This window comes from Ambystoma mexicanum, chromosome 2q (assembly GCF_040938575.1).
Source record: "Ambystoma mexicanum isolate Mex_15411 chromosome 2q, UKY_AmexF1_1, whole genome shotgun sequence".
Classification (NCBI taxonomy): domain Eukaryota; kingdom Metazoa; phylum Chordata; class Amphibia; order Caudata; family Ambystomatidae; genus Ambystoma; species Ambystoma mexicanum.
Window position 1 is genome coordinate 329,662,156 of NC_090924.1, and position 14,138 is coordinate 329,676,293.

General features: G+C 49.5%; 1 protein-coding gene across 4 annotated transcripts in view; it reads left to right on the forward strand.

Annotated features, from left to right (window-relative positions):
- Window positions 1-14,138, forward strand: part of TSC2 (TSC complex subunit 2) — a 1,437,517-nt gene that overhangs the window by 653,958 nt on the left and 769,421 nt on the right. For all 4 annotated transcript variants that reach the window (XM_069647328.1, XM_069647330.1, XM_069647331.1 and 1 more), the window contains one exon: window positions 3,639-3,828. In XM_069647328.1, coding sequence (XP_069503429.1) covers window positions 3,639-3,828 — 190 coding nt within the window. The remainder of the gene's footprint in view (window positions 1-3,638; window positions 3,829-14,138) is intronic.

Below are 14,138 nucleotides of genomic sequence, written 5' to 3' on the forward strand. Positions count from 1 at the left end.
CCTGCCAGGTTAAATTGGGCCCTTATCTTGCCACCATCTCACTCTCCACCAGTGGCTTTTTAATATCTACCTAGCCCCCCTAGCACATCTGATGATCTTCTCTCCTAATTTTCAGTGTTTTGCTGATAACACGCAGCTTTCCTTCAAGCTACCCTGTACTACCCCCTATTCATCCTCCCTCATTCCTGACTGCCTGTCTGCTATTCAGGCATGGTGCACTACTAATAATCTCTGCCTTAATGCCACTAATACTGTGATCCTCCTCATTGGAACTCCTGCCCTCTCCTCCCCCCACACCCTCCTTGGGACCCACTGCCCTCACCCTTGTGTGAAGCAAAAAACCTTGGCATCATCTTCGACTCCTCGTCTCCTTCTCTCCTCACATAATGGACCTGGCCAAGGAGGCCCACTTCCAGCTTCACCTCCTCAGAGGTATTCTCCCCTTCCTCACCTTCCCCCAGAAACTGAATGTCTCCAGAGCTCTGGTTCTCTCAATGCTCAACTGCTGCAACAGCCTCTTCCTCAATCTGCCTAACTCGTCCCTTCGCCTCCTTCATCTTATCCAGAATAGGGCAGCAAAACTAATCTTGGCCTCAATCCCAGGGAGCATATCCCTCAAGCTCTTAATTTTATCCACTGGTGGCTGCGAGGATCAAATTTAAGACCCTCTGCATCATCCACAAGGCTTTCTGGGACCTGGGACCACGCTATACACAACTCTCTCTACAACTACGCCCCCTCTAGAGCCCTTCACTCAGCCAGCCCCAGCTCGTTGCACATAAGACGTTTTTCCAAGCAGAAAGAAGGGGGGTAGATCTCGCTCCTCTGCAGGTGCCTCCCTCTGGAATGGACTCACTTCTCCTCTCGAACTTGAACCGAATCGCCTTAAGTTCCGGAAGCTCCTCAAGACCTTACATTTCTCTTCTTCTTTCCCCCTCCCCTGTTAATGTCCCATCTGCCTGTAACTAGTGGCCTGGCTCCTTCAGAGTCTTACAGGGCACCAGGCCTTCCCCTGCCCAGTTTTCCTCTGCACTTATTCTTCCCCCATCCTGCACTTGCCTTCACAGGACCCCTGCCTTCACTTAGCTGATGGGCTTGCACCTCTTATAGCCTCTAAGCCCTTCAATTGCACTTAGTGGGGACACCCCTTGCTCTCTACCCCTCCACTCCCCAGCCATGCCCACCTGGCCTCCGTTGCACTCTCCTTTGCATGGGCCCTTGCACACAGTTTCTGCACTTCTCCACCTGCCTTACCCCATGTACTTCTTTGCTGCACCTTGAAACACTTGTGTATAGGTGCATTAGAAATTAACAATAAATAAATAAACAAATAAATTCGCAGTCTGGGAAGCTACATTTTGCACAGTTCTTTTTAAAAGTCCATTTAGACTCTTCCCGGATCCCAACATAAAGAATGCTCTGATGGAGATGAGAGGTTGTACCACGAGAGGTAAATATCACTGCTTCTCAGAAGGCGTGGTCGTGCTGGAAAAGTAGGGCTATAGAGGCCCATTTCAATTTAATTACAAAGATAAATTGCCATGAGTTTAGGCACATTATTTTAATGATTAGGTTGAATGTTTTTCCGGTGTGCACAAGAACTCCATGACTGGGATGGGATAGGGTATGCCAATGTGGGCTAGGAAAACATGGAAACCTTTTACACTTTTTATTGATATGTAACTTTAATATGAGGCAAAGAAGGAGATGGCTGAGGCCACACTTTTTAAAGAACAATATTAGAAGCTGTGCAGAGGCCATATCCCTAACAATGCATTAGAGAGATAATGTTGTTTGATATTTTCTCGTTTGTGAAAGAATCGGTGGGGAGGGAGTTATGTATTTATCAAAAAGATGGATAATATAATTAAGGCCCCCCTTTTATTGTACATAGGTTAAATTCTGATGTTTTTATTGTTTTATTTTCAGTTTAATTCAACTTTTTATGAAATTTTAATGGTGAAACCCGAATAAACTTTCTTTGACTTCTAGTTGATGGCAGCTCTTGTATAATCCGATGGGTTGCAGCCTGCTGTACCCCAGGGATGACCTGTGTAGATACAGTGCACAGTCCAATGGCCAGACATTGTTTTCACAAGAGAGTGCAGTGCATATGGATGTTGCCTTAATTGGCAATGTCCATTTTCTGCTGGCAAGCATGGGTGGTTTTCCAAAACCAAATACACGTTTTTTGTGAATGGTGTCTGGAATAAAGTCTGAATCCACACCTGGAGAGAGATCCCACGAAGAAGCCAGCAAAGGTCACTTTTTGCAGCCACCCATTGATTGGGTGGCTGCCAAAAGTTTAAATAAAGCTAACCACTCTGCCCTCAAATTCCTATTTAACACAAGGGTTTGCATTCTTACCAAATCTGGGAAGGTCTTCGAAAGCACAAAACAATATGCCTAGCCAAGGAGAAATTGAGGAATCTCTTCTGGTACCTGCACTCTTCTAAGAACGTTTCTGATTTTGAAGTTATGCATGGTATCTATGGCCAGAGGGAACAGGAAGTGGTGATCCCTTTTACTTATCAAGCAAGCACAGATAAGTCTAAAGGATCCTCTGACCCCCTGAAAGCCATGTTGCCTTGACTTTCTCCGGCTCTGACACAAAGCACTTGTAACTAGCTAAGCCAGACACTTTTCTTTGTGACCAGGAGCTAAGACTAAAACAACTTGAAAGAGACCCAACATTAATGTCCGAACTTCGAGCAGTCCATTAACTACATGAACTGCCTCTACTGGACAGTCTGTACCTCCCTGTTCCAGACTTGCATCCTCAGTGAACCAGACAGCTGCAGCACATCCAAGCTCTAGCAGTAGTTATTCTCTGTGGTCCCACAACGTTCTGCTTGAAAATATACTGCAACAGCTAACCCTTCACTAAAAAACCCAGGGGACAGAAACCGCAACAATTAATATCTTAACTTTTGAGGTCCTTCAAGCTCAAAATTACATCGAAATGGTTGTAGGAGACTGCAAGGTTCCATGTCCTCAGATTGCCTTCATAAAGCAACCCTGTGTTCTAAACCCAGTTTCTATCTTTAACATTGGGTCAATTTTCAATATTTAATTACTGCACAGCATCAGGAGCAATACCTGTGCAGCTAATTGAATACCTATCCTCCTTTCCCATTATTCCCTTCGAGCGACCACATTCCTGATTGAACCAATAAAATAAATTCAGTGCCCATGGGGGGTATTGCCTGTCAAACTTTGTACCCTACAGTTCCGATATACCTTTGACTGTGCAGTTGATCCAGACACTTCAGGTGAAAAAGGTAAGCTGTTCCTCTAGAGCTAGAGATGTGTGCCTGATTTATTTTCCTGTAACCTGTACACAAAGTTGGCCTTTTAATGAGATCTAAAGCAGCCCTTCATTCTGCCTTGGTGTTGTGTATTCCTTTATTGAAACTAGTACTGTTAACCCTGTATTCTTGTGCACTCTACTCCTGACAGTTGATCTTTACTACAGCTTCCACTAACTAGCTGAGCCAGGAAAAGCTTAATGACTGTTTGCAAAGCCTGGGAGAGCTCGACTCTTACCTTGTAGAAAAGGCTTGGTAAATTCTAACACTGGTGAATACATATTTTACTTGCTTCCTGTTAACACATTTGTCTACTTGGTCTTTCCTTAGCGTGAGATGGTTCACTGTCTGGAATGCAACCTCCTTTCTCGCTGTGCTAAACAGTGTGTGGTAGCACTCTCCATGTGTATCGTCGAGATGCCGGACATCCTCATCAAGAGCATTCACGTCCTGATTGTAAAGCTGACGCACATCTCTGCTACCGTCACCATGGCCATCCCCATGCTGGAGTTCCTTTCCAGTAAGAAGTTGCAATTAAAGTGATTTCAAAATGATTGAAAGCCATATTTAGGTGTTTTCATATTTTCAGTATAGCAACATGTTATGAGTATATTGTATGTATCAAAAAAATCAACCCACTGCTTAAATCCATTGCTGGTTTAATTCTTACGTCCTGTCCCCTTTCCTCCATACTGCATAGGCATCCCTTCCAAGGGATGCGAGACGGAACCTTTTTCACCAGAAAAAACCTCCTTCTCTTCCTTTAAATTTAGAGGCGTGCGGGGGTGCTGCCCAGGGAGCATGTGCTTCCCTGACTCCGCACTCCGGCGCCATACCTCAGTCCCCTTTTGGGCGTAGATGGGAACGGGCCGAATTCACCAGCGCTCCTGGGTTTGGCTTCGGCCATGTAATTCCATGCGTGCATACTTCTTCTCTTTGTCTTTTTTGTCTTTTTATCATTCAGGTCCTCAGGCGTCATGCCCCTCCCGGGGGATGTCGACTTGCACAGGGTTCAGCAGGTGTCCATCCTGCAACGGGCTCTTCCCAACTTCAGACCCCCATGCCCTCTGCCTACGTTGCCTTGGCCCAGACCACGGTTGGCAAGCTTTTTCAGCTTGTGGCTCGCTGTCCTCAAAAGTGATGAAGAACAGACTAGCCAGGTGGTGGGAGCTCTTCCAGAAGTCACCTCCAAAGGACCTCAAGAACTTTGTGAAACATCGAACCAAGCCCAAGGTAGGGCCAATATTCTCCATCGAACCCTGGAAAGGAGACTCCATCCCAGGGACTTTCCCTTGCGGGAAGGACCGGTCAGGTCCTTCTACCAGCACGTGCACAGAGGCTGCTGCAGCTACCGGCCTCCGGGCCGAGGGAATCTCGGATCCTACCAGTGACAGTGTTGGGGGACCGGAAGGCTTTTACCGGGTCTTCACCCGAGGGGCTCTGCCCTTGTACTGGCACCATGGCCGAGGGGCTACGCCCTAGTACTGGCAATACGTCCGAGGGGGGACCTAAACGCAGCTCTACTGACCCGCGGGTCGAGGGTGTCACACCTACCGGGCCTAGGCCCGAGGAGCCAGGGTAGGCCTCGTGATCCACATGGAAGAGTCTTGGAGAAGGCTGGGCCGAGCAACACGTCGCAGGCACCTGGCAGGCAGCTTGACAAGATGGCCGCCGTGTTGGACACAGGCACCCGTCCAACGCCATTCCAGGAATTCGCTGAAGGACGAGTGCCAAGGTGGGACTGGCCTCAACCATGTACGTGGCCTACTCCCTACCTCTCTTTTGAGCAGGGCAGCTTTCCTCTGTGTCCATATGGGCAGGGTACGCAGTGGCTCCAGCAGATCACCGCTACCGCGTCGGCACCCCCTCGGCCAGTGAAGAAGGTTTCTTCGAGAGGTTTCTCGGCCTCATGAAGTCACCGTGGATGGGGGTTATCCTCAGACACCATCGGTGTAGTCCTTCCCGCAATGCTAGCGGCACCACAAGCGCCTCTGCCGGCGCCCCAGGTCACGGCGTAGCCGCCTCCTCTGGTTCCCCAGCTGACTCCTCAGGCATCTCCGTACCAGCATCCGCCGCCTCCTCAGCCTCCGGTCGCAGTCCCTGTACCCTAGCCACTGGCGCCAACTACTCCTCCTACACAGGATACCGATGAGGAGGAGGATCCTGACACGCCATCCTCAGCCAGGGCCTTCCAGGAACGTCTTGTTGGGCTGGCAGAGTATCTGGGCCTACCCCAACCCGAGGTCAAGCAGCCGCCAGACAGGTTCTGGCGGAAGTCCTCACAAGACACCCCTCTGCCAAACCGGGGATTACACTGCAAACAGATGTAGTCTCCCTGGCCAAGAAGAGCTGGCTCAAACCCCACTCGGCCCAGCCGGTCAGTCGACACCTGGACGCCAAGTACAGGCAGATGGAGGGGGATACACTCATGCTCTCGCCCATCCTGTCGGAAGCGGCGGTTATGGCCGTGCGGCTTGACAGCCACTGCCAATTCTAGGTCCTTTCTTCTAATCACCCAACTTCTAATCAATGTGACCCTGCAGGTGTGTCGGCTGCAATTTCGTGCAGCTCCTCCGTGGAGGTCGCGGGTGCGGTCAGGATCTCCAGAGCCTACAGCACCGAGAAATTGTGTCCAGTACTGGGATCTGCACGTGTGCTTCGCAACTGCTACCGTAACAGACTTAACAGACCTAAACCGGTAGCTGGTGAGTATCGGAAAGGCACGTAAAGCACGATAGTCAGGCTGCCGGGGGAAAAAAGACACAGAGCGCCACTTGCATTTTTGCCGTGTTCTGTCCTTGCCTTTCCCTCTTTCTGGCTGCTCAGTGTGGGAAGTATGGGTCAGATAGATGAGAAGGTGTGCAGTCTCTCATATGGACTTAGTTTTCGTTGGAGAGAGGGGCTGCTCACACGTTTAGCTGGCCATTACCCTGCTGGTGCATTGTTTAATTACAACTTGTAAGGAATATTTTACTTTATGGCCACCAGTAAAAAAGGGGGTGTCCATAATCTACGCCCAAGGATTCAGGAGCAGTCCTTTCATTCCCCTGTGTGTAGTGATAAGGACCTCACAAGTCAGACCGAAATGGAAATGGGACAGGCAGACCCTGTGACCTCTCTTTCTTCGCCTACTAGAGATCGGGTACAGGAGGTTTTGACTCTCAGTACCCAGAGAAGATGAAGATTGCAGAATATGCGATCTGAATCCAAACTGCCTATAGTCCCCGCAGTACCAGGGAGTTTCCTAAATACAGAAAATAGTATCACCATGGAGCATGTTAGTAATCCTGTTGTCTCCCCTGTCCATGAGGGGTTTGAGACTCCTTTAGGAAATAACATGGAGCACCCTAAGTATATTTGTGTCCCGCAAGAGGAGACTGGATTTCTTCCTTATCCCCTAGATCAATCTCTACTCGATCGATGGCCGGATTTCATGGCCAGTTTTGCGAAGGAGCTGCTGCTATGCACAAGCCCTTTCGATCTGGGACTCTTAGTGGACTCACTAAGCAAACTGGTGGTGGATCCAAGCTCACTGAGCAAGAATATGGCCTCACAAACCAATGAATCCTTCTGTCTTAGTGTTGGGATTCGGACAGGTAACCTGGATAAGGCCTGCCAAATCAATGTTCAAAAAGAGCTACTAGACAAGGCCTCACAATCGGACCACTGTAGTAAGGAAGTTCTGGCATCGCACAGACTCCCGATTTAACAAAAGTAGCATAACCACAAAGCCCAACACTGTCAACTCTATTTTGGAACCACCTGCTGCCATTATAGCAGCCGCGCAGAAATCAGGCCAAGGGGCCTATAAACCCCCTCTACAGATGAATGCCCTTTCCAAGTTCGGCTCCTCCCAGAACCTGTGTATTAGAAAATGTCAGATGCCCAAAATAGAAGACACGAGCACTCAGGATTTTGTTTCGGACCAGAGAAACTTTATCATTACTAACATCAGCAAGGTTAATGGTCATGAACCCAAAGGAGCCCTGCGGTTTAAAGTCCTAGCCTGGCTTAGACAGAGAACTGGGCCGGGTGTGGTCAGACTATCTGATCTCAAAATCCTCCGTAGGATGGGCCTGACAGACTGGAGCATGCATGGCAATAAGGATTGTGTCCTAGTGGGGTGTGGGACTAGTTCCCTACCTGCCTTCCTAAAACTGTGCAGATACATTCCGAGGGGATCCTCCAGCTGTAATCTGATCATTTGATTATTTATTTGGTTCAAGGTGGTTCCCTTACTCCTTTGTCTTTTGCAGTCGTATGTTTTGCACATTGTTGTTGATACATAATCTGCCTACCTTTTTTGTTTCACGTAAGATTTGTTTGTATTGTTTGTTTTTTGTTGTCTGCGCCCATAAGCCTTTAGGTACGCGGAGCGCAATATAAATAATAAACATAAACATCCTCAGCCACACTCCTCAGTGATCGCTGCGGCATCACTACATTCCAAGCCTCAGTCATCCTCCGTTGCCTCCTCTGCGGCGCTGCTAGGCAAGGAGGAGATTATCTTGGAGGCGTACGGCAAGAAGCTCTATTGCAACGCATCCGCATCTTCTTCAGGCCAACACCGATGCCAAGCTGGCTGCCGCCAACCAAAGATTATGGCAGGAAATTGCGGACTTCCTTGCGGAACTCCCCACTCAGAGCCAATCATGCTTTAAGGCAGGGCTAACCAAGGCCAAGCTGGTGGCGCATGACCTCATGGAATCCTGTGTGGCTCATATTGACAACTTTGGCCGTGCCATCTGTATCGCCACGGACATGAGGACAGGCTAGCTCCGGGCAACAAAATTCAACCCGGATGTCCAGGAAGGCATATTAGATCTACCAATCAAGGGGCAGGGTGCCTTTTCCACTCCTCCACGGACGAAGAGCTGGGCAAAAAGAAAAACGGCTCACAAACGGCCAAGTCTTTATCCATCCTGACAAAGACCACGCCCAAATCGTCCACCCAATCTCAGCAGCGCTCCGACAGGGGTCGTACGTACAAAGGGTTCCGCGGCTTCCAGGAACGGAGAGGAACCGGCGCAAGCAACAATAAGGGGTGGGTTGGGGGGGGATTAAGGGCTTTTCCAAGTTCTCCTCCACCATAGGCATCCTCTGAGGGGAGAAAAGGCATGACACACCCCTTCCGGTCTACGTGTCTCCGGTGGGGGGCAGGCTTGCTCTCCATGCACATTTCTGGTGCCAGAATTTCGCGGACCCCTTCATCCTCTCATTATCCACGGGGTACTGCCTGCGGGGTACCGCTTCCCTATCCCCGCCTCTCCTCCCCTCCACTCCCACTGGTTGGGGCAGCAACTCTTTTGGCGGAGATCCGGTCGCTCGTAGATAGCCAGGCAGTGGAGGAAGTCCCAGCCTCCCAGCAAGGCTTTGGCTTTTACTCCAGGATTTTCACCGGTCAGAAGAACAACCAGGCGTGCTAGAGAGTTGTGCTGGACCTTTCCACCTTCAACCTCTCCTTACCCCTGCAAAAATTCAAGATGGTTATGCCAGCTTTTATTGCGGAGACATTGGACAAGGGAGACTGGATGTGCTCCCTGGATCTGAAGGACACGTACCTGCACATCCCGATTTGGCAGCCCCGTCGTTCTTTCCTATGGTTCAGGATCATGGGCTACCATTTTCAATTCAAGGTCCTTCCTTTCGGCCTCAACTCAGCCCCCGGGGTCTTTACCAGGCTATTGAATGCGGTGGCGGCCCTCCTCAGAGCGCAGGGCCTCTACATCTACCCATACCTCGATGACTGGCTCATCAGGGCTACATCTCCGGACGAGGTTCACCACTCTTCCCATGCCCTTATGAACACACTGCACGATCTGGGCTTCTCTCTCAATCTAAAGAAGTCGCAGCTGCTGCCTACGCAGACTGACAATCTTGGGCCTCATCTGGGACACATGCTCCGAGAAGGTATTTCTGCCGGAGGACAAAATCTCGGCCATCAAGAGGGCCACCACCCACTTCCTCAGCAGCGCAGTGACCTCGGCATGGTGGTGCCAACATCTCCGGGGTCTACTGGCAGCAGTCCTATTAACCGTCCCACACACGAGACTAGGGATGAGGAGGATTCTACTGCACTTCACTGCCTCATGGAACCAGGAGCGGGGTTCTCAATCCGAGATGATCAACGTTCCTTCATCTCGCCACCCGGACCTAACTTGGTGGTTCAGAGACTGACCCCTACGGACGGGGAAGCCCTTCCGGCCGCCCACTCCGCAGGCCACCATCACCACGGATTCCTCGCTCGAGGGCTGGGCACAGCACCTGGACTCGACAGGAGCAGGAATACCACATCAATTGGCTAGAGCTGAACACCATCTGGCTGGCGCTCAGGGCATTCCTACCACTTCTCAGGGGCAAGGTTGTCCTCATCCAGACGGACAACTGGACCAGCATGTACTATGTCAACAAGCAGGCAGGCACCAGATCCCCTCCTCTGTGCAGACTGGCAATCAGCATGTGGAAGTGGGTCCTGGAAAACGACCTCTACCTCACGGCAGTCTACCTCCTTGGGGAATCCAACCTGGAAGCGGACAGGCTCAGCAGGCTGGGAGCGGACAATTAATAGTGGTAGCTATGCAACCTTGTTATTCAGGAGATCAACAGGTGGAGTCATCCCCAGGTGGATCTCTTTGCCACCTGGCGCAACATGAGTGTCCTCAGTTCGTCTCCTGCTAGGGACAGGGACCGCTCCCTGGGCGATGCATTTCACCTCCAGTGGAACAGCTTGACGGCCTATGCCTTTCCGCCTACGCCGCTGATTCACAGAGTAATTTGCAAAATCAAGGAGACTCGCCAACTCCACATCATTCTAATAGCTCCATGGTGGCCGGCCAGGCCATGGTTTTCGGACCTGCTCAGCCTCTCGGAGATACCCCGATTCATCTGCCGACGGGCCCAGCACATCTTCTGGCACAGCAGGGGGGCAGAGTCATCCACCCCATGCCACAGAAACTAGCCCTCACAGCGTGGTACCTGAGCAGGTAACGCTGCGGCACCTCAGCCTCTCACAGGCTAATCTGGAGATCATACTGGGCGCTAGGAGCAAGGCTACCAGGGCCCAGTACAAAAGCAAATGGACCAGATTCCGCCACTGGGCATACTCAAATGAAATGTATCCCCCGGCATGCACTTTGGACAACGTGCTCTCCTTCTCGGCGCACCTCAACCCACTCTGGCATGCAGGTTGACACCTGCTCTACTTGCCTCACAGCCATCCGAGCTTACAGGAACGCGGAGGAGGGCATCTTCTCCTCCTCCAATCCTGCCGTCAAACATCTGAAGGGACTCGCAAGACTCTACCTGCCCGTCAAGAGGCCGTACCCTGTGTGGGAACTTAACACAGTTTTGGGCGCCCTGGCGCTCAAACTGTTCGAGCCAATGACGTCCGCGAACACCAGGCTGGTCACCATCAAGACGGCCTTACTAGTCGGCGTCACCTCGGCTCATAGACTCTGCGAAATCCAAGCACTGGTCACCTCGGAATCATATTCTACCTTTCACAAGGACAAAGTAGTCCTGCTGACACACCCAGCATTTCTGCCCAAGGTGCCGTCTGCGTTCCACTTGAACGAGGAAATGGTCCTTCCTACGTTTTCCCCGATCCCAAGGACGAAACACAGAGAGTGCTGCACTGCCTGGATGTCAGGCGTGCCCTGAAATTTTACTTGACAAGACCAAGGGCTTCCGCAAATCAGACACCCTGTTTGTCACTTTCGGAGGCTCAAGACCAGGGTATCAGGCCTCCAATGCTTCCATATCCCGCTGGATGGTCTCTGCCATCAAAGAAGCGTATGAGGGCCAGCACAAGCCGCTCCCGGCCAACATGCATGCCCACACAGTCGGGGCCAAGGCAACGGCCATCTCATTCCAGCACCATGTCCCTTGGCATGTCATAAGCGGGGCGGCCACTTGGGCCGCTCCCTCGGCTTTCTGTAAGCATTACTGTTTGGATGCCAGCTCTAGATCTGATGCAGCTTGTGGACAGGCGGTTCTCAGAAAACTATTTGCTTAAGGAGGGTCTCCTCTCCACCCTGGGGCTACATTCAGTTGTAATTGCCCATGAGTATGAAGGAAGGGCGACGGGACGTAAGAGTTAATACAAGTTACTCACCGTAGTGATTAATGTACTCTTAGTCCTTAGTCGCCTTTCCTCCATACGTCCCACCAACCTCCCCCCTAATAATACTGGTGTCATTAGGCAATGTTAAATCTATTGTCGACGTGTCAATGGGGACTGAGGTATGGCGCCAGAGGGCTGAGTCAAGGCTGCGCATGCTCCCTGGGCTGCACCCCCGCGGGCCTCTAAATTGAAAGGGGACGTTTTTTTCTGGTGAAAAAAGTTCTGTCTCCCGTCCCTTGGAATGGACGCCCATGTACGTTAGTCGCTACGGTGAGTAACTTATAATTTTTTGTGCGTTTTTCACAGTTCTCTCATTGCATAGTGTTCTCCATAGTGGAAAGATTCATTACAGACTGCCGTTTTAGTAATACATCCTGAGCAGTTAATGGCCTTTGTACAGAGTATGCAAAAGCCTTCTCCGAGGCCATGGTTGGTCCCACACCCCAGACCTCTTCCGCTTATTAGTTTCCACCTCGTCTCCTTGCTTTAAGAGGAGAACCTCTCGATGAATGCAAGGGCTTACTTAACAAACTGCTCCTCTTTCCCACTCCTCCTCTGCAGTTGGGCAGCCTTCTGAAACAAAGATGATTTGTCGTGGATTTTTTGTATTATTATTATTTTATTTGCTGAATAAATGCTTTCATGTCCTGGTTTGCACAGTTGGAGTTGTGCTGTCATTTGTTCTCAATAGGTCCAAGTTGATATAGTCACTTGTAACCAATAATACAATTCTACAAAAACGGAGCTCTTCTTTTTCCCCTGCTATCACTCTGCAACCCCCTCTTTTTCCATCATCTGCTCTCCCCCCACACCCCAACTACTCTAGCCTTTTCATCTTCTGCTAATAATTGAGGTGTCCTCTTCAACCCCCCTCTCTCCTCCTCTTCCCATATATCTAGCACTGCTTGGATCTGTCCTTCCCATTTTTAGAATATTTGTCGCGTTCAACCCTTTGTATTATTTTCTACCACAAAACGTATTCTCTCACTAATTTTTTTTCTTCCATAAATAGACTACTATTACTGCTTTAATTGGCATTCCTAGATCCCATCTTGCACCTCTTCGCACCACTCATAATGCTGCTGTTCGCCTGCGTGTGTCTCTCCCTCCACGTACCTCTATCACCACAATCCTTTTTGTCTATTTCTTTCCTTTCTTTTGACTCCTGCCTTCTATTTCACTTGTCATTGTGTTTAAAAGCTTCCATGGTCTTGCTCCTCTCTACTTTTAATCACTTATTTCACTATATACTCCGTCCGATTCAGTATACTCACAATCTGAATTTCTCCTTACTGCCCCTCCTCCTCCTTGTGCTCCCTCACTTGATCCTTCTCACTTCTTGCACCTAAATTTTGGCACGCTCTCCCTCTACCTCTCTGCTCTACTTCCTCCCGGCATCTCTTCGGCACCCGCCACAAAGCCCATTTTCTTGACTTGCTTTCTGACTGACCTCCTTAACTTTGGACTCCTTGATTTGTAACATTACATAAATTATTTGTACCGCTACATCTAAATTGGACATTGCTTTGGCGAACCGCTTTAGAAGTTCAATTCGAAATTTAGCCTGTAAAGAGGATTGATATGACACCACATATTCTGTGATGTGGTGAAGCGAACTGAAAAGGGCCTCATTACTAAACATGTCGTAGTTTCTGTTACTAAGCATATAGCAACATCCAAATGGAAATTATATCTCACACATTACTTGTTCCCTTCCTCCGGCTTGCTTTTCACCCAGCCCTTGCCCCCATTACTTATTCATAGTGGTAAACTGTAGTACTCTAATATAGGCCCAAAAACACACTAGAAAAATCACACTTATGTGTTACTTATTCACAATAATGAATCAAACAGGTAGCGATATCACAAAATACTTGGTTATCAAAAATATATACAGTCACTGTAGGTTTATAGAAATGCATACAATTCATGTCAACAACTAAAAAAAAAAGGAAGTAGAATGCAGTAGATGCAGTAGAATGAAACCACTTCACAGGAAGTATGCCCTAACTTAGTCCCAAAGCTTCTTCTTAGGAGAAGGTACAGAAGCAGGTAGAGTTATAGTGGTGGTGAAGTGTTCCAGAAGATATTTTAACAAAATATTACAGGTAACATTTTCCTATCCTCATATCATACGATCAAAAAGCGATGGAATGGAATAACTAAAGTTTATTCTAAGGAGAACATGGAATACAGGGGGAAGGTGAATGCATTGCAGTTACTTTGCCCCCTGACTCAGATTTTCTCAAGTGACCAGGTAAGTCGACTGGGGTTGCCGGAGGTAGGTTTTACCTCCATTGGATCAAGCAGAAGAAGCCCAGGAGATGCGGTTCAACAATTCTTCATGTCGGTTCCAGGAGCAGAATGCAGCCCTGTGCGAAGAGGAAATGCAGAAGGCATCGATGCAGATTTCTTCAAGACACTTCACTTGACGGGAGGAGGAGAGTGGCTACCACACACGGGCAGCAGCAGGAGTCTCTCCAGTCGTGAATTGAAGATCTTCCAGAGAAGGATCTCTTGATAATGGGAAGCTGACATTTAGCAGGAAGGTGACTTGTGGTACAAGCTGGTGACCACCAAAAACGTGGAACAGCGACGCTTCAGTCGTGGTAACCCACGGGAGAGCTTGTCTGTCCACACGGGTGGTCAAAGACCGCTTCTGAAGGCGCAGGACAGCTGAATCCTCGAAGGCGTTGAATCTAGTTGGT